We start from the raw sequence: 27,334 nt of genomic DNA on the forward strand, positions 1-27,334 counted from the left end.
TACCAACCTCAGTAAGAAGCTGAGATCCCTCATAAAATCTTCCAAAGCTAGTTACGAAAATAAAATTGCCAAAGATTCCAAAGACAACTACAAGGCATTCTTATAGCTATGTCAAGAATCTAAATGGCAATGCTCAGATCTGCTCTGAGCTACAACAGAATGGCATCAAATATACTGATCCTAAGGATATTGCCAATATCCTGGCAGATCGATTCAGTGCAAACTTCACCCCACTCTCACCCCCTAAAGGGCCCATCTCAATACCGAAAGATTGCCAAATTCTGGTAATAATGGCCACACAGGTAAAAAAACACACTCTCCACAGCTAAGAACACAGCATCCATGGGTCTAGATGACATCCCAGGCTGTGTACTACATGAACTACAAAATGAATTGGCACCTCACTTAAGTGTCATGTTTAATCATAGCCTCACCTCAGGCTTCGTGCCCACTGAGTGGCGCACAGCTACAGTTATCCCACTCCACAAGGGGGGATCCACCTTGGATCCTGGGAACTACCGCCCCAGTAGTCTGATGAGCCTGATCTGCAAGGCCATGGAACGTATTATCATGGAACTTATAAACAAAGACTTTGGCAACCTTCAAACACTGGATTCCAGGCAGTTTAAGTTCGTGAAGGGCCGCTATTGTCTCCTGAACTTGATTGACTTCTTCAAATCAGTCTCCAGAGCTGTGGACAAGAGTAAGGTGGTCCACACAGCCTATCTGGACCTTGCAAAGGCCTTCTACACCATCCCCCACTCTGGAATCATAGATAAACTTACTAAGCTGGGCATTAATCCCTACGTCACTCGATGGGTTGCCAACTGGCTTACTGACAGAACCCACACTGTAAAAGTAGCCAACTACAAATCAAACTCCAGACAAGTGACAAGTGGAGTACCTCAGGGTTCAGTCCTGGGACCGCTCTTGTTTGACATCTACTTCTCTGAAGTAAAGGCCAACACTAAGGGACTCTGGCTAACAAAGTTCGCATAGGACTGCAAACTGGGAGCCATTATTGAATCCCCAAATTATGTGGATATTCTACAAAAGGGCCTTACAGAAACAGATGCTTGGTGCCAGAGTCATGTGCTCAAGCTCAGTGCCAAGAAATGTATAGTTATCCCCTTTGGGAAAAAACATGCACCTGTGAATTACCACATAGGTGGCAGTACACTACACACCGAAAGTGTGATAAGAGACTTAGGGACACAGGTGGACAGTGGTCTCACCTTTGATAACCACATCAGCACAACAGTCAGGAAATCCTTCTATGTGGCACACCTCATCACTAAGAGCTTTTCATTCAGAAAAATGGAGGTCATTGTCCCACTGTACTCATCCCTCATTAGACCCATTATAGAATACAACACCCTATTTGGTATGTACCTCTCAAGGCATCTGCAACAACCAGAAAGGCCACAGGAATACCTCACTAAAAGAATCACAGGCCTAAAGCGGATGCCCTATGCTGACTGTCTAAACAAACTCCACCTATACTCTGTCGCATATAGTCTACTCACAGGCGATCTCTGCTTAACATACAAGGCCATGTCAAACCCAGAGCTGTTGGACATGCTACACTTAAAGAAATACCAATCCCTCATAGACAAACGCTCCAGGGATCTAAACCTTGTCATCACAATGAACAAAACATGCTGAAGGGATAGGTTCCTGACACAGATACTCCCCAGACTCTGGAATAGACTGCCCATACATGTCAAGCAGAGCGTCTCTTTGTCCCTCTTCAAAAGGAACCTTGATGATTGGATGGGAGATAGGAAATTCACCCCGGGGATCACGTCAGTCACCCTGCTAGACAGGGGTCCAGGGAAGTAAATACTGTGGGAAGAAATAGCCATGGAATTATTATGGCTAGGCTTGTATAGGCCCTAGGGCTGATAGCCTAGTACCAACCTATGAATCTAAGTAACAAGGATTATTTAGAGGGACTTACAAAGGTTAAAGTACTGCAGAATAGGGGACTTTCACAAAATAAGAAAAGAAGCAACTGCAGAAAGCCAAACATAAAATAAGGGATTACTCTGATAATATGCATGAGTTTAGAAAGACTGCTTTTAAGCAACTGTTTTTGATAACTCTAGAGTACAAAAACTTTTAGCACAATGACTCAGACAACAGAAAGTAGAAAGGGTTGTCATGAAGCTTAGGGAGCCTATAACAAGGAAGATTACAAGAGATCTTGTAGAGCTACTAGAAATATATTGAACATTTTATGAAAGTCTGTACAAAGCAGAGAAATATGGAAAATAAGAAAAGGTATAAATGGAAATGCTTATGGAAGAATTAAATATGCCAAGGTTAGCGGTAGATAAGGCTAAATTACCATGCAGGGGGTGTCCTCTTTCCCCTTTGTTGTTTACATTATATCAAGAACCATTGGCAAAGAAAATAAGGAACTCAGAAATTCAAGGATATAACTGGTATGGCAGTCAGGAAATGCTGGATCTATTTGCAAATGATATTATTTATACCCAATAAAACCAGAAAAGGACATTTCAGTGTTGTGGAACATTTTGAGACAGTTTTGATACAAAAATAATGAAGATAAAATAAAGGCAATAGCTGTAAATGATATATCCACACATGAACTGGTACAGCAATATACATATTTATGAGGACATCATAAAATGAAGCACGTAGGAGTATGCATTAAAAAGGATTCTGGTTTGGCAGCTAAGGGTATGTGGGAAGAGACTAAAAAGAGAATATAAAAACTGAGAAACTGGAAGATCTGTTTTATGGAAAGCGAGCCACAAGCAGTTAAAATGTTTTAGTACCTTTAGTTTTATACACAGATTGGGCATATTTTTATTTATCAACCAGATGAGAAGTTGTGGACAGCAATTAATAAAGAGCTGAAGGATTTAATCTGGGCAGGGAAGACAATAAGAGTCAAATGGGATAGGTTGATTCTTCCAATAGAACAAGGCAGTCTGGGATTACCCGATTTGAAGGAGTATTTCAGAGCTTGACATGGATAGTGACGAAAAGCTCAAGGACAGGCTGGGATTTTGGATGCAGAGCCTTAAGAACAGCAATAAACATAAAAGAATATTATATTCATACAGTACCAGAAGGTATTCTGAGAACTAAGCCAACATGGGAATGGAGAAATTAGATTCAGACGATATGGATGACTGCAATTAAGGATATAGACAATAGGCAAGAAGGGGCTAGAATTTATTGGAGAAAACTGGGAAAAGAACCAAAATATTGAGAACTAATGAGAGAGAGAGAGAGAGAGAGAGAGAGAGAGAGAGAGGTAACAAAATGGGAAGAGGTCAATAATTTGAACTGCAGGCTAGAGATTGGCTTCCTTCACTATCAAGGACTGATATCAGAATATAGGCAAAGAGAAAGAAATAGGGGGATCCTAAGAGATAGACCAGCACTGGTAGAGTTTTTAGTAGACTCTAGAACAAAAGCGGATGTTAAAAAATTAATAATTAATACAGCATATAAAATACTGCATGATAACTATGGGAATAAATCAGAGGAAGTTAAAAAGGATTGGGAAGACTGACTGGTTAAGCAATTCACAAAAACAATGGGGGGATATATGTATGTTTCCCAAATATGTAACAAAGTCTAGACAATTTAGGATCTTTGCTTGGAAGTATTTATATTAGATATTTTATACCCCAAGAAGACTCCAAAGAACTTTTCCTCAGGTGGATAGCAAATGTTGGAGGTGTGATGGAGAACAGGTAATTGGGAGCATATTTTCTGGGAGTGTAATAAGTTGGAAGACTAAAACTTCCCTGCAGACTACTCTATCAGACATACTGGGTGAGCAAATTGGTACGACTAAGGAAATTATTTTTTTGGAGCTATGATACAGAATCGGAATTGCCTACACTTATTAAGGCATTGATGAGTCCAGTTATGGTGGCTGCCAAAAAAGCAGTTACTAGAAAATGGAAATCAAAGTCTAAACCAACTGTACTAGTAGTAGTGAATAAAGTAACAGAGAAAAAAAAACAAATTGGATCTTTAGAAAAGGGTATGAGCAAATTACATAGAAAGACATGCAGATGAACAATGAGGTTTAAAAGAAGACAGGATTTCAATGAACTATGTAATGTTTGGCTGACAGTGACTGGATAAATTATAAGTAATGTACAGCAACTACAATTATAAAAATATGGTTTGTTTTCATTTTGTCATGTATGTTATGTCATAAGTGATAATTTAATAAATCGGCGACCTACAGACACTAGATCTATCCTAGTTGGTTTTGTGAAAGGGAAGTCATGCCTACTTAACCTGGTGAACTTCTTTTAAGAAGGTCACCAAGGCAATGGAAGAGGGGAAATGGTGTGCACCACTCAATTACAATGCCTCATCATTTTTCTTTTTTCATTATTTTTTCTAATGGCACATTTAGTACAGATAGATAATGTCACATGCACAGAAATACAAGTGCTTGGTTATCCTCTGGTACTTAGGAAAATAAACATCTTTGGCCACTTCAGAACAATGCACATATAACTTACTTCTATAACTCTGATTTTACATTTAGTCTTCTGTATCGAAGTCTCACCAGAATTTTACAAATAATGTTAACACCACCATTAAACCTTCAATCACCTGCCCAACAGCTCTCTGAAACATTTCAGGTACTGGAAAAACACTAATTGGGAGTCTGTTAAAATGTATATCTTCCCATAGGCATATTAAATGTACACAGCTTGCAACTTTCTTCATCCAGCTCAATTTGCCAAAACCATGGATAAGCATAACACACAGAGACAAAGCATAAGACAAGCCAATTACATCTACAAAGTATGAATAAGGCAATGCCTCCCTAGCTTTATTCTGGCCTTATTGACCTGTATGTATACAAATATTGTCAGATTTAGCCAGTCACCCAGTAAGTAAACTCGTTCTATTTTTTAAACACATCCATGATCACCATTTTATGCAACTCCTCCTCAAATTTTATATGTCTTTGTTAATGGAACTTTCCCTTGAAACATGCATTACTGGTAAAATGGTAGAATATATGTATGATACTCACTGGGCAAACATTACGCAGCAGCCAATAAATATGCATAGTTATGCATCAAATCCTTAATTTTCATGCATACATCATGAATTCTTTTACCATATCAAGGATCTGGCAAGTCAAATTACTTAGAATATTGAAAAATCAACAATTCCAACTCTAGAGATTCATTTTGCACTTATTATTCCTAAACTCACAATTAGGCAACTTTTGACCAAATGGTGACACCTAATGGTGTAAACAAATAAGCAACATGCACAGCTTTTGAGCTTAAGTTTTAACCTTAAAATGTCAAAAGTTTGAGCAGTGATTACATTCAGCTCTGCCCCATTCTGTAACTAAAAACAGAGTATTTTGTTTATTTATCAGAAGTTTCTCTGTCCAGAGCTCAACGAGATATCTTTTTCATATTTCTGCATACAATTTACTTTCTACACTTGCACTGCCCACAAATTAATGTTCATGAATCCATATACATTCACCTTTCTACCTGATGAGGAGTCTTAGGTTCTGGACAGGTGTTGCAAGATCAGACTCTTCTCTCACATAAGGACTTAGACTCTTAGTTGTCTAATCTATCTTTATTCTAGTCACGTCTACTCAGCTCTGGATAAGATTAAGCATTTTCTTGACTTTGGACTCAAGAAGGATCTTCATGAGACTCTGCAAATATCTTTGACAGTGAGACTATGTTTGTATTGGTGTAACTTTGATTGTGACAGTACATTGGCTAGGATCCCAGGTTCAAATCTACCAGCACAGAATGGCATTGCTGATGTTGTCATCCTCTAAGGAGGAACTCAGGACAGGATCTTGGACGCCATTTTGGGGAAGATGATCTTTGTTCAGCCTTCCCAGGATATGGTCAATAACCTCCTCTGGAAGAAACCGGCCCTCTTTGTGAAGGGGCTGTGTCCCTTCCCGTCTGTATGTACTTCCACTCAGCCTTCTAGATCTAGCCACTTCAAAAGAGGAAAAGGCCTACTCATCACATGAGAAAGTCTTACAAGTGTTTTGCATCAATAACACCCCATTATATAATGAGACAGTGGTTGGGGACATGGGTCAGTGGTTCCCCTCTCCTTTGATCATCACCCAACAGCCATAGTTTGCAAATCCCCCTGTACCTCAGACCTAATTGCCAAAGCTATTACTTCTAAAATCATATAACACCCCCTTTGGCATATATCTCACTAGACATGTCAGACTTTCCCCTTCATTTCAGATAAAGTCACCCAAGAGTTTGACTCCATCAGCAATTATGTAACAGTCCTCAATTTACTTTATCAGTACCCTTGGAGGACAGTTTTCCAAAATCACTCCAGCCTATAAAACCCTTGCAAAGAGCCAGTGCATTATACATGGTCTCTAGAATCCCTGTGCTGGAATTCACTAGTCCTCCTTAGAAAGAACTCTACTTGTGTATCAGTTGACTGTAGTACAACTCTTTGGACATACCTAAACTCTACTACTCAAGTGGGCTAAAAAGACAATCTCTTATCACCAAAAGGCAAGGATAAATTTCTGTCTCATTCTGGAACTAGCAGACTTTAACCAGTACATCCAATGCACTCAGTTCTGAATGGTCACCTAGGTCCCAGGAAGCTTGTAGAGGTGGGCTCCCCAATTCTAAGGAGCCAGTCACAAGCCTAGTTCCTCAGGGATTGGTACTGGGACCACTCCTTTTTGGCGTTTTTTTCTCTGAAGCCAAGGCTAATGTCAGTGGCCTCTGGCTGACTGAACTGAGAGATGATTGAAAATTAGGAGCACTTACAGAATCCCCACACACACAAATGTTCTCTAGGAAGGGTTGATACAGACAAATAACTGGTGTCAGAGCCATGAACTAAAACTAAATGGCAAGAAATGCATAATAGCATCCTTTGGGAAGTTGTCCACCCCTGGTAACTATCATACTGATAACACACTCTTGAGAGTTGACCCAGAAGTCAGGGACTTGGGGACACACACACAGACAGTAATATAGCCTTTGACCATCACGTGTCTACAGTAGTGAGGAAATCATTCTATGTTGTACAACTTATAAACAAAGGAATGGCATCTAGATCCAAGGAAGTCATTGTTCCACTTCATTTGGCATTCATCAGACCTATCATTGAGGTACAATGTCTCCTTTGGTATGTACCTAACCAGGCATATTCAACAACTGGAATGTCTAGAGAGGTTCCTCACTAAAAAGAATTCAGGACAAAGGTAGCACGTCATTTGCCTGCATTCTGGCTCCTACAGGCTGTTAAGGGGAGATCTATGCCTGGCACACAAGGCACTGTCAGACCCCACCCTGATGGACCTCCTGCATATCTGCATAACAATCAGCACCAGAATTACCCATTCTAAAGACTTAAACCTTTCCTGTGATGTAAACAGGACCTGTTGGAGAGACAGGTATGAATACCAGAGACTGCCCCTTCTCTGGCTCTCCATACATGTGAAGCATTGTTCTTCCCTAACCCAATTAAAGTGCAACTTGGACAGTTGCCTGGGGAACAGGAAATGCATCCCTGGTTTAGCATCTGTGTCTCTAATGGACACATGCAGCCTGTAAATAGCTCATTTCCCAAGCTCCTGCTTGTAAATGTTTCATCTCTCAAGCCCCTGCTTACATTTATCAAGGGTACCAGAACTTGTCAGAGATTTGGGATGCTTGGCTAGGTTTAAAAATGGCCCTTGTGGTCATAAGCCTAGTAAACAGCTATGAAACCAAGAACCTATGAAGATGAATATGCCTTGTTCCCACAGGGTTCTTGGATGGCACTGTTAAACAAAGAGAGCTTTTGGCACATCAGCATTTAGGTCCACAAAGGAGACTACTTGAGTTTCCTCTGCATTGTCATCGCTTGCAGTTCAAAGTGTTGCCAACTGGGCCTTCCTTAGGCCTGGAGTCTTCATGAGTGCACTGGCAATGGCAATTGGAAATACACAAAAAAGGATCTCGTGGCATTCCCATACACGGATGACTGGCTTATAGAAGCCATGTCTAGGTGATCCCTAGAGATGGCACTCCTGTGTGCATTCCCACTGATATAGTCCTTATAGTTATATAACCAACCAACTGATCCCTACTCAGAGAAAGGCATTTAGCAAGACAGAGCTGGAAACTTATCAGTCAGTCATTACCACTTCGGCAGAGGGTCAGGAGCTTGTGGCTTTTTTTCCGCGTGGGTAAGCACACTGTGCAGGCTCCAGACTCCACTTTACTTTTCCTTTTGGGCTTGATGCAAACTCTGAACTTCATGGTGCTATTTGCATACATTTTTTTTCCACCATTTGAAATGTGGCTGCAGTACCCTACTTTTAAGCAGCTATGGCTCTGGAATCAAATTCAGAGGTGTTCTGCACTGGATATGCTATGGTTAGTATACTGTATTAGGTGTGGACTTTGTAGACACACTGTTATCACCTAAAATACTTAGCATAACTGTTTCCATATCTCTTAGTCACATTGTATCATTTTTTGATTTAACAAATACACCCAGCTTACAATCATTGTTAAATGCTGTTAAACAGAGTCCCTTTGCTGTCAGTTTTAAGGTCAGAGAAATAAATGTCAAAAAGAAGGGGGCCCAACACAGAGCCCTGGGGAAACCAGTAGTCACATTTTCCCTTGAGGAGGCATCACTGACAATATGTGTTCTGTCCTTGAGCCATTTTGCAATCCATCTTACCATATGCTCATCAATATTTAAGGTCAATAGTTTATTTACAATTCTATCATGTAGTATGGTATTAAATGCCTTGACATCCAAGTAGGCAGCATGGACAGTGTAACCACTATACCTCACATATGACATTTTCAAAGAAGATCACAGGATTAAGACCATGACCTTCCCTTAGCAAAACTGAGATGTTGTGGGTTGAGCCTGATCAAATTTTTAATGTCATTATTAATGAGGTCAGTGATTTTTTTATGGGAAATTGTATATATACATATATGTATGAGTTTATAATGAATAATAACTGTTGAGTTTGATCAACATAAAAAAACAGACAAAAGTCATGGGCCATTAGCATTGTTGTGTCTTTCGGCTTTTCCCGGTTAGGGTTCGCCACAGCAGAACTCCGGTCCGCTAATGATTGGCAGTAGATTTTTACGTGCCGAGTTGCCAGCTCTGACGCACAACCTTCAACGAAGGTACACCCATTCACGCATGTCTCCACACAGAAGACGCTTTAGCTGAGAATCGAACAAGACAACGTCTTACTGTGAGGCGACAACACTACCGCAGCACCACCACCGCAGTTCTCATGGGCCATTAGCATTAATGGCCACTAAAATCATCACAAGAAAGTAATCATAAATGTAAATCAATAGTTACATTTATGATCATGAAAAGTAAATAAAAAACAGCTTTTTACACCCCAGGAAATTAAATACAGTAACTTCAGGCTCACACAAACTCGAAAAAAGGGCAAAACTCCTAAAATTATTAAAATAAAAGCTTTGACTTATGTAATGGTCAATATAACAAACTTTGTTCTGTTACGTAATTCAACAAACCAAACCTACCATTTCACAACTCAATAAAATGCATGCAGAGATAACTCATATGTGTGTGTGTACGTATGTGTGTGTATATATACATATATATATATATATATATAGACTTTGACTTTCGACACATTGAGCATAAGTTCAAAATGGCAGTCCCAATGTAAACCATCTGCAAAGCAAAATGTCAGAATACATTAGTGAACATCTGTAAACATACAGATATAGTGTTTGTGTGTAAAAGCCCATATCTCAACACCCTCCCCCCAAGAGATTTCATTATGACTTTCAAGGAGTAAAAAGCACAACTACATAAATACATAAATAAACAGACAAACAAACACAGCTACATAAATGCTTAACAGCACTACTCTACCCTTGGGGGCTTCAATGCAGCATAATGCTGAATTTGACCACATTGCATTACTTGATGAAACATTAAACATTTTAACTATGGTATTTTGCTAATGAAAAACTAAATCCTGGCAAATCCTGGCAAAATACAGAAGATTTTTACTTCCAATAAAATGACAACTCAATAAAGAAGTATTTTAGGCCATTAGTACACCTGGTGTACTAGAAGAAGTTCACCACAGTCCCAACAATGGTAATGGAATATAATGCAAAAAGTCAGACTGACGGAAAAGTATCTCACCTAAAGCCACTGGAATTTGCCTTTGAAAGGATGTCTGCCTCTCTGAGATTCATTATGAAATGTTCCGATAACAACAAGGTACTCAGCTATTAAACAAATCAATGTCTACAATTCTAGCCTCAAAGCTTTTAGTGGAACAAATTCTGGATATGACCCCACAGCATTAGCCACCTGAAGGCATGATACTGTAGCTGTGTCATGTTACGAATAAAAAATATTTTCTTTTGGAAAACTGTACAGTTTTTCATTACAGTTCTGCCAAATGCTTTGGCATTTTTATACCTTTTTAGTATTCTGAATATACAGTCCTTTCAGCTTTTAGTGTCCTTAACATTTTGTTTCCTGTTCAGCCTTTTATATTTTGTGTTTCTAAAGGACAACTCTTTAATTCATTATCATTTTTGTAACACTTCAGAAAGCAACTAAAGCATCAGTAATTCCCCTGGTTACACGAGGTGCTCCTCTGTTTATACAATGGCTCCAGGTTTCCTCTTACAATCACCAAAAACTACCCCCCTCATTTAACAATTGTGAAGAAACCTGCAACACCAACCAGTACTGCAGTCAAATGTTTAACATCCTAGAAATTAACTTGTGCAACCCAATCTGATATGAACCAAACTACAATAAAATATCAACACAAAAGCATACCCAGCTATGAACTTTAATTGTAAAGGCTTTCATCCAAATATACACAGACTTCATCAGATAAAATCCCACAACATTAAAAACTAATACATGCTGCACTTAATCACGCTCAGTATATACAAACATAAACCAACATAAAACCAATTATTCATATTACAATAAATACCATTTAAAATTAAGTCAAATATTTATTTATAATAATCTCACAGTTTTAATAAACTGTTAATTACTATTTCATTGAGACCAGGTGGTACTGCAACATTTAACTCTAGTCGTCACCACAACTCTTTTTGTTCAAGAATGATAGGGCATTAGTACATATCTTTTTATTAATTTCACAGTTACGCTCATATATTCTTTGTTACATCTTTTGTTCTGTTTTTCTAACATAATATGCAAACCATACTTGAAAAAACAGTAATATATACTACACCTGATCTACTGCAGTTGAACTGTCATGAAATAATAAAATGCCTTTTCACTGTACTGACATGTTATTTAAAGTGCTATATTTTTCTCACTTAAATTTTCAAAAATATTTTTAAAACTATTACCCCTCTTATACACTACCTGAGGTTTTTGACCTAGTTTATTGGATATTTAATATTGGAATTTATTAAATTCAATTGTTTGAACATAATATTCAAAACTGTTTTACTAGCCACTGAATAGATAGTAATAAAAGATGTATTACATAATCTACCTGCACCAGCATTATTGTCCATAACATTACCATTACAAATATCTTAAAAATGTTGTTCCTCTTCTCTTATACCCATATATTGTACAGCGGTTTGAACTGCCTGCAACTTAACAGCCAAAGGTACATACAAACTTGCTTGATGGAATTAACTATGTGTAAGGGGTACCTTCTACTCAGGAACATATTCCTGTTTAAAATGTTCAAATATTGTAACCATCCTAGATGCCCTTACCATCTATCCTTTAACCACTGCTCAGTTTTGATGCAGAGGGTGGCAGCTGGTAAAATGAAGGAACATATTGGAATATGTAGGCTTCCTATATATTCTTGAAATTAGGGTACAGAGGAATTTTTCAGTATCATTACATCTAGGTATGAAATAGACTCTGTATCTAAGGTATATGTACATTTTAAAAATGTGGTAGTTTGATTAACATACTCAAATTCTGACACGTTCTCTTTTTTATCTATCCACATAATGAAAATATTATCCAAATATTATGTATACATACACCATGAAGATTTATATTTGCTGTTAAATATGTATTTGTTTTCCCATTCGGTCATAACAATATTTGCATATACGGGACCACAAGCAGCACCCATAGCAACTTTTTCTTGATGGAAGTACTGCCATTCAAAATAAATATAATTATTATAAAGCACCATTTCCATAAGTTGTACATTCAGATTAACTTTCTGCTGTGTTAATTTCATAGTATATATCATAAAATCTGAAACCAATTAAGTCCAACTTAATGTGGAAGAATTGTAAATAAATCTTGCACATCTACTACAAGTCCATTGACTTGCTTATTTGGATAAATTTAGCTAAAAAGTCCCATAAATCCTTATTAAGATGACTCACTTGTGCTACACCATCTTTTAAAAGGATGGTCTAAAAATCTTGATATGAAACTGGTTTTGGAGGTACTTGCATCTATTATGCATCTCAGTGGTGGGTGATGTAAACTTTTATGTATCTTAGGTAGTCTAAATCTCATAGGAATTAAAGGTGTCTCTATGTTCATAAATTTAAAATCACCTGGGCTGATCTGTCCTTGCATAAGCATATCGTGAAGAATTACATCAATTTTTTTATATGATACATAAATTCCATTCAATTATGACTCACTATATGCATCATCAAACAATATATTAAACATTCTTTGGACATAATCAAATTGCTCCATAACTACTGGAACAACCCCTTTACCAGGTAACATATATCTCAGATTACTACATATGAGTTTCATTAATAATCATTTTTGTGCAAAGTTCATATTATGCCATCTAACTGATGGTTGATATTCCAATATATGTTGAATATCTATTTCACACATTTGTTCAAAAGTCTGTAATATTGGATGTAATGGGGGATTATATATGTTGGGTGTCCAAAGTTCATCATTATGATTATAAATACAGTTACCCACAAATAGCAGATTCAAATTTAGTTTCCTAACATAGTTTCAATTCACTTTTAAATGTAATATCAGCAAGCTTTGCTGGAACAAAAGAAAAATCTTTGCTGAACAAGTCAGCGTGTTCTTGTTTAAAATCAAATGAACTAAAAATTATACACCTGCTACACGGTTATTAATACTATTAAGTTCATTTTCAAAAAAGTCTCTAAAAAAAGTCACCTCCTCATTCTCTCCTGAAAGCTTTTGTTCCACTTCTACTTCTTGGTGTACATATTCTGTGAGTGGACTGAAGGTGCTGACCTAGTTGTCATATACCCTGTTGCTATCTGTATATTGTTGGACCTCTTGTTCTGTAAATGGTTTGATCATCAGAGTGGAGGCTATTCCAAAGGGGCTGGATCATATACATGTTGATCTTCCATCTTGAATATTATTGGTAGTGTTTTGTTCTTCAATCATATTATCCCACAAGTTGTGAAAACCTTGAAGTTTGGGAGGCTTGGTGTATGCTTTTCCATCTACATAATATAAGTGGTCAAGTTCAAACTTCTTAGCCTGCCTTTAATAATCAGATTCTCTGTTTATCTCTAAAAATGTTGGCATGTTGTATTTTACATTCAGAATATAACAAATCCTGTGTTGGCGTGTTGTATTTTATATTCAGAATATAACAAATCCTGTGTGATGGACATATCCAAGTTTTTAATTTCCACATTCAAAATGTCTATTTGCTTAATGTTGTGCTTAATAAGTAGTTCCATGAGTTTGCATCTATGCCAGTCGAACATCTGTAACGGCTCATGATTTAGTTTTGTTGGAATCCAAAAGGATATTTCCAAGAATGAAAGCCTTTTGGTACTCGTTGCACCTTAATGGACTCTTTAAAATATAAATTTTCCAACTGTAGTTCAAATATGCAGTCGTTATTTTGAAACTTTCGTAACTGTTGTAACCCATTACATCCGAATGATGCCGCTAGGTGCAGCTGCAGTTAACTCCTACTGACGTCTCCAGGCATCAAATATTCTTGTTCATATTTGCATCAATAATTATAAAACCATGCTATGGACAAGGTTTTAAAAGTTTACACAATGGCAAACTCAACTGCATTAATATTTGACCTCTGTCTAGTGCAGGTAAAGAGATATTAAATGTTTTTATTATATTAATTTATACAGATATAATTTTCATATTTTTTAAATATCTCGACAACCAAGTAACAAAGACAGAACCCTTTAGCCTCATATGAAAGCTCTCAGATAGATGAAAAAAATGCTATTGACAGTGTGCGCGCAAGTTGAATGGTTGTTTACAAAATATTACAAACATAACAGTTACCATGTTTGCTGTGACTTATAACATTCAGTTTAAGACTTAGAACCTAAAGAATACTACCACTGTAAAGAATAGTTTGTGCTAAAGAGTTTGCCAGTTATACTTCTTTCATAACCCCTGTGGTTCCAGAGATATGAACATTTGTTTGAAATGCGAGGGAATAATTTGATTCTGTCAAAAGGCTTAGGCTCCACCAATAGGAAGTTACAGTGCAAGCTTCTAGAGCTCCATTGGAGTGAATAAGTTAAGCCATGTATCCAAATTTTGTATGCCAAAACCTTCTGTTCCGTAAGTTCTTACTTCAGAAAAGTTTGAATTACCTTTGTCAACTGTATGTGATCATTGACCCAGCAGTATACCCTCATTGTGATAGGTACTGCCAAATGGTTAACATCAGGGGTTGCTGATTTCTGTTGGGTTAACTGTTGAATTAAAAATGTAAGTTTGTTCAATGATGCATTAAGAATCTCCAAATCTGTGGAGTAAGACATTGACTGGGATATGTGCTGTCGCTGGATGGCACTGCGACTAGGAAATTGTAAAATTACGTACCCCAATCTGACATGAACCAAACTATAATAAAATATCAACACAAAAGCATACCCAGCTATGAACTTTAATTATTGATGAGCGCTTTCGTCCAAATATATAAGGACTTCGTCAGATAAAATGCTACAGCAGTAAAAACATTTAAATACAAGCTGCACTTAATCCTGCTCAGTATATACACACATAAACTAACATAAAACCAATTATTCATATCATAGGAAGTTACTAGGCTACTGGTCCTAAGGCCTTTATAAGCCTAGCCAAGAGTTTACCCCATGTTTAGATATGTCAGCACCCAATGCCCCTGTCCAGCAGGGACACAAGTGGAATCCCAGGCTTGTATTTTTCGTTTCCCATCCAGTTATCCAAGTTGCACTTAAAAAAGGGTAAAGAGGTACTCTGCTTGACGTGGAGTGGGAGTCTGTTCCACAGATGGGGAGTCTCTGGGACACAAATCTGTCCCACCAACAAGTCCTATTGATGTTACAGGCCAGGTTGAGGCTGCGCATGCGGGTTACTCGAGTGGAGCTTGACTTCTGGATATGTAGCAGTCCTGTCAAGGCGGGGTCCGAGATCATCTTGTATGCCAGACAGAGGTCATCTCTGAGGAATCTGTATGAAACAGAGTAGAAGGATAAGGCTTTTAGCCTATATGTGTATGGTAGATTTTTGAGGCCCTGGATTCTCCTGGTGTGGAACCTCTGTGGTCTCTCCAGCTGCTGCATGTGCTTTGTGAGGTACATGCCGAATGGGTTGTTGTACTTAGTAATGAGCCTTATAAGGGAAGAATACAGGGATGTAATGACCTCCTTGTCCCTGGATGAGATACTCTTACTTATGAGGTGAGCCATGTAGAAAGCTTTCCGTACAATGGAAGCAACATGGTGGTCAAAATTCAGGTTGCTATCAACCTGGGTGCCCAAATCCCTCACGACTGATTGCATGCTTATAATGTTATTATTAATGTGATAATTTGTGGTGACATCACTCTCCCAAAGGGGATGATGATGCATTTTTTGGTATTCAGCTTGAGGCCATGTTTCTGGCACCAGTCATTTGTTTGGGTGAGACCCTCTTGGAGGATGTCCACATCACTACGGGAATTGATGACAGCACCCAGCCTGCAGACATCTGGAAACTTGGTCAGCCATAGCCCACTGGTTTTGGCCTGCACCTCAGAAAAGTATATCCCAAATAACAGAGGCCCCAAGATCGAACTCTGGGGTACGCCACTCATCTACTGCTTGAGGTGGCTTCCCTATTTTGACTAGGTGGGTTCTATCAGTGAACCAGTTAGCTACGCATCTGGTAACATACGGACTAATGCCTAGTTGAGAGAGTTTATCTATTATGCCCAAGTGGGGAATAGTATCAAAGGCTTTGGCCAGGTCAATGTAGGCGGTTGTTAGTTTTCCCCTCATCCATGGCTTTGGTGACTGTCTCAAAGAAGTCGACCATATTACATTTAAATACAAGCCGTACTTAAAGTGATATGCTCAATATAGTAATTAAGCCATCTACACTCTGTGTCTTATCTTCCTTCAAAGCCCAAATTTATTGTCATTGAAAAACTCAGTCAAATCTATTTTCCAGTGCAGGAAACATCTATACTTTATCCTTTGTAAATACCACCACAAAAACTCATTAAGAATGCCTGCTTTTTCCTTTGACCCTTTCTACTCTGTTACACCTCTCCCAAGTTTATCCATTTCCATCCCACCTTCAGCATTTCCCTTACACATCTAAAGACATATATATTTTTTTAATCTTTATAATCCCCTCTACCATAGCAGCCATGACATGGAACTGATCAATTCTGCAAAAGCAGTATAAGTGACTGCCTCACGCGGATTTACTGAGTATATGGTATTACTCTGGTAAGGCAATCAGAAGCCAAGGAAGAATGCACACATCTCAAATATCTAACATACAATCAGCTTACAGATCATCAAATGGATGTGTTCAATTCTGCAAAAGAATGCCAAAACATTGCGTTATAGGTGGAGTGCTTCCAAAAATCTGCAAACAGAAAAGGGAAATCTATGGAGGATATACTTTTCTCAAGAAAGCGAAAAAAGATTCACCTTTCTTCCGAAATGCTTCTAGGACGTCAGAAGGAATATCTTCTATTTGCTGCTGCAGCACATCTTGTGGTAGAGTTAATTCATCAGAATTAACACCTGCGGAGGAAAAGTGACAGAGAGAAAGCACAAGTTGTTAGCTTAACATATAAGACTACAGTAATAATTTCATTACCAGTGACATTCCTGAAACTCTCAGTTTTCCCAAACTGTCATTTGTTCATAAAATGGAGCACATCACAACTAACACTAGTAACATTTTCCAGCCTTAAATCCCATTCCTTATCTCAAATGAATTTTACATTTAAATGCTAAAAAACATAAAAACTAAAATACTGAGACTTATCGACTCCATCAACGCTATAAATCTGTCACACTGTCATAGTTATTTTGTTTATGTTTCTGTGCCACTGACATCTCCCACTGATCTCACAGCTGTTTCCTATTTACACCTAACCAGAGAGCAAGTTTAATAACACTCCAACACCCACTGCATGATATCGGCAGAAAACACAGCCCTTCCAATGTGTTCTGAGAAAGGCAAAGACAACATTAAAAAGTCAGTGCAAGATCCTGACTTACAGGATCACAAGAGGTTATTAGGCTAACAGCCCTAGAACCTTTTTAAGCCTAGCCATTCATGCCCCTGTTTTCCCAATTATCAATACCCAATGACTAGAACAGCTTTGGTATATGACTGTTCCTTCGGGCATCTACAAACTGCCCCTGCCCATAAGGGGCGCGGACGAAAAGCCAAAGTTGAATTTGTGATTTCCCATCCGTTGGTTCAAATTGCATTTGAATAGGCTAAGGCAAGAGCTCAGCTTTACAATGAAGAGGAATTCTGTTCCACAGAAGGGGTAATCTCTGAGACACATACATTTCCCTCCAACATGTTTTGTTAATGTTGCAATCAAGGTTTAGATCCTTAACTTGGTTAATTCTAGTGCTGTTTGTTTTGCAAATGTGCAGTACATCTATCAGGGCTGAAACAGAGAATGCCTTACAGGTTAGGGACAGATCTCCCCTCAGTAGTCTGTAAGTGATAGGGTACAGGGGCAAGGCTTTGAGGTGGCCCGCATAGGACACATTATTTACACCCTGTATTCTTTTGTGATGATCTACATTTATATTGTGCTATGACCACAAAGATTCAGTTGATGGCATACCTGCAAATACCTCTGGTACATTAATGCAACTATGGTTGCCCACACAATAACTGCTGGCAAACTGAAATGCCTGTGCTTCACATTACATAAACTGAGAATATTGCAGATATATGACAGCAAATAGAAGGCAATTATCAGCATCTCTTTTAACATAGAAGGCATACCAGTTCATACAAGATTAAATATAGCATTAGAGCACTGCAGACCCATGTTTGCACAAAAAATGGGACATAATCATCTGGGAAAGAAAAACTGAGCTCCAGAAAGGCACTCTCTAACAAAAGAGCACAACTTCCACAGCAGGATGGGCAGCAATGTAGCGGTTATAGCAATTTGGAAAGAACAGACAGCATAATTCGGTTATGTAAACTTTACTTTTTATACATTCTTAAACTCCGAGATTGTAAAGTAGAAATAATTATAAGTCATAATTCCAGGTTCTCAGGGGACCAGAAGATTCTGACCCAGACTTTATGTTTCATCGATCACCTAAACCAGCACTCAGGTACATTCGCTAATGTTACACACATTCATATTCATGTATAAACCTATTAGAATTCTTGAAAATAGCATTTGTGACATAGAGGTCTTATCATTAAATGACAAGACAAGGGACTTGAGAGCTGTCTGAACAGTAATTCTGCATTATATTATAAAAGTAACAATCCAAAAATCACTGCAGGATGTTTTTTTTAGTCAGTCTGTGAACAGTTTTTATTCCTCCCTTGAAGAAGTCAGGGTTGTAGACACAAAATAAATACGTTTATTTCATCCATCTTGCATTTTTTTGTGACATCACTATCATCTAGGGATGGACCACAGCACACTATCAAATTTAGTTATTTATCTTTTATTTACCGAGTTAGTCCCACTAGGCTAGTAGCTTCTATTCAGGGGAGAACGGAGGTGCTATTTATACTATTAGGGGAAATTTGATCTGGGCATCAGGAAACTTCTCCTAATATTTGATAGGTGTCATGGGATCATTCACATCCACCTGAGATACCAACTCAACCAAATGGCATCTTGGTTTAACATCTCCTCTGAAAAAAACAGCACACTCAAGAGTGTAATTAATCTATCTGGTGTGGTAACAGAACCCTCACCCTTCTGCACCAAAGGTTGGTGTGCTACTGTGTGGTTTACTGTAAACTAACTAATATATAGATCCTTTATCTTATTTGTGTAACTGCTTTAAATGGCACAATATGTAAAGAACTGAGAACATTTCTCTAAAATAAATGGCTTTAAAAGTAAATGAAAAGTGGGTTTTAAGGTACAGATATATGCATTTAAATATTTCAGTACTTTTCCACTGACACAGCTGCACTAATGTTTTACATTTTGGTGTTGGCACAATTTTATTTCAATGTATAGTGAAATAATGCCTTACAAATTGTTTCAGCAAGATTTGGAAGAATGTAAAAATCTGGACAAATCTAAACTATACAAAGAAATGCATGTTAAAAGCTGATGAGTTGAGTTTCATGAGACCTCCACATGAAGATAGTGCGGTCTTTGACTTCTGATTACTTATAAATTTATGTGTTCTTGTTTAAGATAAGTCAAATTATAAATATGTACTGCATTCTTTTGTTAACAAAGACAGAGCTCAAATTCTACCTCTCACTGATATAAAAGTGTAATATTTTTTCTCTATAAAACCTAAGAAAGATCTCAGTCTGATTAAGTATAGTATGGTATGGTTAAATTAATGTATTCCTCAAGAAATGGTGCCATGACTTGGATAAATAATGTTTGTTTTTCTACTGGGTCTTCTTTATGGAGAGGGGCCTCAGTAAAAGTCCATTTTTAACTTGCATCTCTCATGATTTCTATATGGAGGAAAAAGAGTTCTTGTTTCAGACTATACAGAAAAAAAAAGAAACTTCCTAAGGAATAGGTTACGGAAAGGAGTATAAAAAGGGAAGATCTGAGATATATTTAGTGGCTCAACAGACAGCACACTTTCCTTTCGCGCTGGAAGATCAGAAGGTTGCGGGTCCTATTCCCTCACCAGGAGATGGAATAAATTTTCCATTACTGACAATGCACTGCAGCTTTAGGAAGGTGCTGCACTCGAGTGTGCCATGCTTCGGATGAGATGTCAAATCAAAACCTCATTTGCCTCCTAGTTGGTGGTAGTTCAGGTAAATGTACAATGTCCGACACATTTTTCAAAAAGAATAGGGAAAGTTCCCTAGTACCCTAGCCAAATTTCATCTAGTTAGTATGAATACTATCTCAATCCTCCCCTAAAACGAGGCCACTGGTCTAGTGGGACTAACCTGGTTAGCACCAGGTAAATAAATAAATACAAATATTTACACTAAAAAGATGTTTCTTCTCAGAACCCTGCTATATGCATCTCATACAACAAATGGCTTTAGTTTTTCACATTTCTTTAAAACAACCACGTCTTCTTTCTCAATGGAAATCTGCTAAATTCTCACCATACATCGTTCCTTCAGATTAGAAAAAGGCCTAGCATATTAGTAGTAGAATCTCTGATTTCTCTAATCCTGTTTCAGCCTTTTTAGAACTTAATTTTAATTTTCAAGAGTCAACCAGGATGTTAATGTTAGAAAGCTTTATGTTATTCTAAATTCATAAGTAACTGAACAAGTGATATACAAATATGTATGCATGGAGACATGTCCATTAAAGTCTATGGGTGCACCTCATGTCATTGCTAAGGTAATGTCAATGAGGGATGGACTGAACTTACTTGGGACATAGTTTAATAAAAAGTTTATGATTTTTCTTAAATAAAAGTAAGGTCCAAAAAACAAGAAAAAAATGTATTGTGGCTTTTAACTCACCGTATGCCATGATGTACACACAAATATTGGCAAAACACTTTAAATGCTTTATAGTCTAAACCACTCTCTTAAACGTTAGACTGTGTTTAATTGGAACTATATATTAAATGCTGAAATTCTCATTGCTCTGAAAAATGTTTGAAAATTATTACTGGTATGCTGTAGGCCATTACCAAATCCAACCATATCTGAATCTAAACAGAACTGGACCACAAACTGTGAGCATCATCAAAGCATCAAAGAAAATGATATCCTAAGTCCTTACCTACTTCAATCTATCTTTGCCAACTAAAACTGGGTATTTGATAATAAAACCATGGCAGCTCCATGTGGTGCATATCACAAGACTGCATAATTGTAAAACAAAACCTTTGCATTTGCTTCCAGATCACTCAGAGATGAATGTAGCAATGCCCATGCGAAGAATCACTTGGCTTGGGCAGGCCATGAAGATTTTGATCTGTAGTGATATACAAAAAGATTTCCATTGATTACAAATTATGAGAATCTGCTAATTAATGTGTGACCCAAATAATGTGCCATCTGTGATCAGTTGAGACAGGCTGCAATACTGACCCCTGTCTTTTTTGTGGGGGAGGGATTCTTGTGATATCAAAAAAAGAGGCCTAAATTCACAAGAATTTAAATTTTGTATATCCTACCCAAGATTTAACATCATGCAGGTTGTTATGCATAAAGAAATTAAGAATGATGCAGTACTGTCACAACTGAATGAACTGGTGATGAAGGAGTAACAAAGAGGTAATGACTGGCCATACATTGCTTTGGCTGATAGAAAACAGCACCTATCTGCATGTCAAGAACATTGTTACATGGCCCAAATGCAGTGATTCCAACCAAGTTCCATTCTACAGTAAATGATACAATACATGAAGAATGCCTCAGAATGGCAAAAAAATGCTCACAGTTTTGTGCCGTATTTAGTACCGACAAAGAGGTTAAGGCAGAGGCATAGAGGTGGGGCAAAGGGAGTAAGAGGCTGAGGCACAGGCATAGTTAGAGGTGGGGCAAAGGGGGTAGCTGTATTTACTATCACGGCTAAAAGCTGAACCATTTTGTGTGTGGTATTTTAACTGTAAAAAGCTCCTTGCTACATTTGCAGCAAGCATTTTGCTACCATTTCAGAGCAGACAAGGTGTCTGTGTGTGTCTGTCCCTCAGCTTTGAAAGGCCTTTTTCCCGCATCAACATAGAATTGTGGAAGATACCAGATAAGAGAACTGCACAGGGTGCCAGATAACCAAGTTATGGTTCCAGGTTAAATACCCCTAAAGTGCAACACCACCTACCCTTGCACCCTTGGAACTGGACATCTACACCATGGCAATATATTCATACTGTCTTTGCAAACTCCTTCATACCTCACAACTGTCCAGAGTTTTGCCCAATATTTTTAGACTGTTCCTCATAACATTTGTGGTTTTCTGGCAAATCATTGAGGAATGATGTTGGTAAATAATGACATACATTTGAGTTTCATATATCATATCCTTCAGAAAATGTATGCTAACAAATCCTGTTATTCTAGAAACTCTCCAAGTTTATAAGAGCAATATTTAAATTCTCCCTCTATTTTTGGACCTGTGCCCCCCCCCCCCCCATTACTTTAGGCTTTGTCCAGACTTCTTGCTCCAAGAGGATGAGAACTATGAACCCCTTTATGGAGTCATTTTTTCTAATTACATTAGATGCCCATTTAGAATGGCCTAAAATAAAACATATTGATTGACATTGGAAAAAAAAACAAGCTCAGTGTTTATGATGTTTGCAGGGAAAGAATTATCAGAATAGACTGTTGGTGACGGTGCCCCACAGTTAATGTCAGAGAAGTTCAACATAACGGAAATTACCTCTTTCACATCTCTGCTTCAATAGCCACAAATGGGCTGGCTGGAAGATCTGAAAAGATAGATGTAGAGGCTGTGAAAGTCATGAACCCTTAAGATAAGCCCCTTCATGCCAGAAATGCAATTCCTAAAGAGACATCAGTAATTTACACAGGATTTATCGAAACCAGATGTGTACAGATGACACTGACATGCAAGTTCAAGACAGAAATGACAGGCCACTGAAAAGCCTTTACTATCAAACATGTTTTTGACAAAGACTATAGAACAGACAAGTGACAAATGCTAAGATGTTTGTAAGGATGTGTCCCCTACATACTCAGTCAGCCTTGGACAGGGTATACAGAACAATATGGAATAAAGAAAACCAAATAGCTCCTGCAGTAGTAGTGGCATGAGCAATAGGGATAATAAAAGTTTTCTAAGCAAACAAACATGTTGCCGATACACACAACTCCATAAGAACTACAGTAGGAGTTCTATGCACACTACGGGTGCTGAGCAGGCCATTCTTGGCCAGCATCAAAGATTGAAGCAATACTAATTTCATGAATTTTAATTGCACTCTAAGCAATGTGGTCCATTATTTGGGTATAAGAAACGCTTAACATTTGGAGAAATTAAAAACAGAAAACACAGACACTAGTTAAGACATGAAAACCAAACAGATGGTCAGTAACCAGAAGTCAGACAGTCAAGGTGGGAAGAAACATCTATGGAGCACATGGCTAACACTAATGCAATGACTATCTACCATCTGATGCTCAATGGAGATATGAACATCCACCCAGACTCAGACGAGACATTCAACCAAAGAAAGGTAAATTATCAAAAAAAAATGTCAGTGGAGATGAACAGTAATATACCCCAAGAAGGATAGCAGAAAAGACCCTTACTCTGAGAAGTACTGTTAATTAAGAGTAAAGCAGTACCAGCAAATACCATAAAAGCTGGCACAGCCTCCCCAGTTGAATACTACCCTCCATGATATTCTGAAAAGAGTAATACCAAATATTACTAAATTGTTTGTGAAGAAAAATTAATATCAGCAATTAAACAAGCAGCAATGCCATATAATACAATTCTGGAACAATAAAGCATTGTTCATGATAAGCATATAATAGACTACATTTCAAAGATGTTGGTTGGGGGCTATAATGCCAATCCCACCTGAATACGATTGGCTTATTATAAAAGAACTGGGTTTCCTAATATTTATGCCATTCTTTTTATCATAGGTAAAAATGTAAAAAGGGTAAAATGTTGCTTATACATGATGCATGCATATGCACATACCAGTTCTGCAAGTTGCTTGTACACCATACATTCATGAGTTAAGCTATGGTAGACACCAGCTTCAATCTCTGAATATTTATTAATATTTTACTTTGAATGTACACTTACGGCAAATATACAACACTGAATAAAACCACTTTTATTAAAATGACCCTCTGTACCAACTAGAGAACAAACTCCAGTGATTTACATCTTTGTAGCGAAAAGGCTTAAATCTACTATATAAATAAAATGTAAACATGCAGTTTGGAGGGGTGCATGAAGTCACAAACCCAGTTTTCTATTTGATGCTCTTAATCCTACTGCTCATTTCACAGCAATATTTTAATAAGCCAAGTCTTGCTATAAACTTTATTATGGCTTGCATCAAGAATTCCTTGTTACACAGTACTTACCTAGGTCAGTGATGACGAACCTATGACCCAAGTATCAAAGGTAACACGCCACAACATTTTGGGTGACACAAACATTCACCAGCACCTGAGTTCCCAAAGAAACTGAATGAACAAAAATACAAGAAATATGTGACCCTGCACATATCTATTAAAACTCAGCAGCAAAAATGTGATTAATTGATGTTAATCAAATCAAATCCAATGCGTTCCACACTTTTTCAGTTCAGTTCAAAATTACTGTTAAAAGCACGGTAATTTTTTGGTGCACTATTTTAAACCCTATTACAAATAAGTGAATACGTAAATAATTGTTTCTCTTTTGTTCAGGGGGTGGGGGTTTGTCACTCCAGCAGAGTCAAGAAAGGCATTTTCTGAATTTTTGACACGAGCCCAAAAAGGTTCACCTTCACTGACCTAGGTGATGCAACTGTCACTACAGACATCAAAGTCAGTTTCTTAACTTTACGTTTCATCATTAAAGAATGTGCCAGAGATGTTAGCTTAGTTTCACAGACTACATGAACAACTGATACTACGCGAGTCACAGAAACTACATACATAACGTCAGAGTTTTCTGCTTCTACCGCCCTTTGTGTAGTAGCCTTGCAACCCAGCAAACCTGGGAACGTTTAAACTTGTTTAAGAAATGCTGGGTACAGCAACCTTTGGATTTGTTGTGTGACAAGAGGGAAAGACTGGTATAAGCCACTATCAGCACTTTTAATAAATGTTGTTCAGTGTATACAATTATTTACTACCTATCCATTCCCTGTATCATGAGTGATTAACAATATTTTATACTCCAAGATAGATTCCCCAAACATTTATTTACAAACATTCTTTAAGACTTGTTTGCATGATGTGAAAATATTGTTATAAACAGCATGTTCTTCCCTTTGTAGCTACGGTTTTGGAATGGAAAAATATGACTGCATATAGTAGTATCCAGACTCTGCTTCAACTTGTATCCTGGAGGACATACTACCTCAAGACCAGGGACATCATACTGAACATAACAGGTGGACTCATGCAAAATAGATTTCCACCGTTGCCAGCATCACACCTTTCAGTCACACTCTCCAGATGTTGAATTCCCTCGTCCAGAACAGAGTCTTTTTTATGCTCTATCCTCTGTAGACATTCATTTTCTTAATAAATACACTTTCTGCTTTTATGAAAAGACCATGCATTTCCTTATATTTTATATATACTACTCATTAAATTACTATGTGTCACTTACATCTTTGTAATAAACAACAATAATGCTGCAGCTGATGGCTAGTGTCTTGTTATTCATGCACATTGCTAGTTTCAGATTATATAAGAATGTAACATAACACCAAGTCTCTTTTTCCAATATCCACACTATACATTTATGAGCAATGATAGCAGAACATAAACTAACATATTCTCTGCAGGAACAGATATAAAGCAAATGGGAAACTAAGGCTGCTGTCTGAAAACATTACATAATGTAGATGTCTTCATGCTACAAATCTTTCAAACATTTGCTGAAGTATCAATGATCAGTGTTCACACTCCCACACAAACACAGAGTATAGTTCACTGTATCAAGACAATATCACAGACCACATAATCTGGTTATAGGCCAATGCTCCAGGGAACTTAATGTGTACAATGTTTAAAACACATAAACCAGCCCGCCACTGTCAAAGAACAGCAGACATCTGCACTGCCATCAAGAAAAAAATTCAGAGAGATAGAGGCCAGATGATCATCTATATAGTGACACTTTGCAGGCAATGGCAAAATCACAGGGATGCAGTTTGGGGGGGGGGGGGGTGCAAGATGTCACTGCAGACGCATCCTGGGGGGTGGCTATGGTCCTTTAACATATAGGAATTTCCACAACTGCTGTTCATATATGACGCATCATGCAGTACTTCTGCAAAATGATAATGCATGACACAAGTAAGTGTGCTTGCATTATACACACTGCAACAGGTCTACATCATCTGACTGAAGCTGAACTTGCTGATGCTGAACAGATTGACCACACTATCCTGCTACTCCATCTGGCCAATGATATATAGAGATGTTAGATAATACTGTCCCCATCCCATCTGACCAATGATATAAAGAGATGTTAAAACTCAGTTTCAAATTATTTTCAAATACCCCCCCCCCCCCAAGTCTGTGCAACCTTGTAGGCAGTATATTTAAAGATTAGGGTTATGGGGACAGATGCCCACATCGGCAGGTGTAATCAGTTACACAGTGATGCGCATTAGTTTAATATATAGCTGCAGTCTACTAGGTAGTAGTAAGGTTAACTGCTGGATACTATAAGCTGTACATTAAACATCAATCAAATGAAGCAGAACTGATCTATGTGACTACAGAATAAACTGGAGAGTGCATTAATAAGCTAAGTATCATTCACTGGTCGATCTTTCAGACATGTGACAGTCAAAGAAGTGTCTATCCCCCACCCCAGGTTTCACTGCATGTTCACCAAAAGCAATTAGAGTCTGCCTCCCAATATGGCAGGTCCTACTCCTCTATGTGACTACATAGGTAAGTGGTCCAAACACAGTAATAAGGAAAAGTAATGCCCGGAGATCGGACTGGAAGGATGCAAAACATTTTTTATAACTGCAATAAAATAAGTTGCAGTCATGTATTGCTTGCAGCACCATAACACAGTATCTCTCTCTCACACTCAATATCTTGGTCTGTATAAAATAAAGTGATACTACCTCTGACATATTTAAATAAAAATATTCAATCAATAACTGTAAAAGTATAATATACCTACCAAAATACATATACTTTAAGTACTCATTTCTCACAGACTTGTCTACAACCACCTCTATGTTTT

The 27,334-nt window shown here is 37.8% G+C and overlaps 1 protein-coding gene across 1 annotated transcript in view; it reads right to left on the minus strand.

Moving 5' to 3' along the window:
- Positions 1–27,334, minus strand: part of ECM1 (extracellular matrix protein 1) — a 399,719-nt gene that overhangs the window by 271,268 nt on the left and 101,117 nt on the right. Inside the window, exon 2 of the mRNA XM_044079910.1 lies at positions 16,947–17,042. Coding sequence (XP_043935845.1) covers positions 16,947–17,042 — 96 coding nt within the window. The remainder of the gene's footprint in view (positions 1–16,946; positions 17,043–27,334) is intronic.

The sequence above is a fragment of the Protopterus annectens genome, chromosome 8.part0 (assembly GCF_019279795.1).
Source record: "Protopterus annectens isolate FY-2018-M chromosome 8.part0, PAN1.0, whole genome shotgun sequence".
Taxonomy (NCBI): domain Eukaryota; kingdom Metazoa; phylum Chordata; order Ceratodontiformes; family Protopteridae; genus Protopterus; species Protopterus annectens.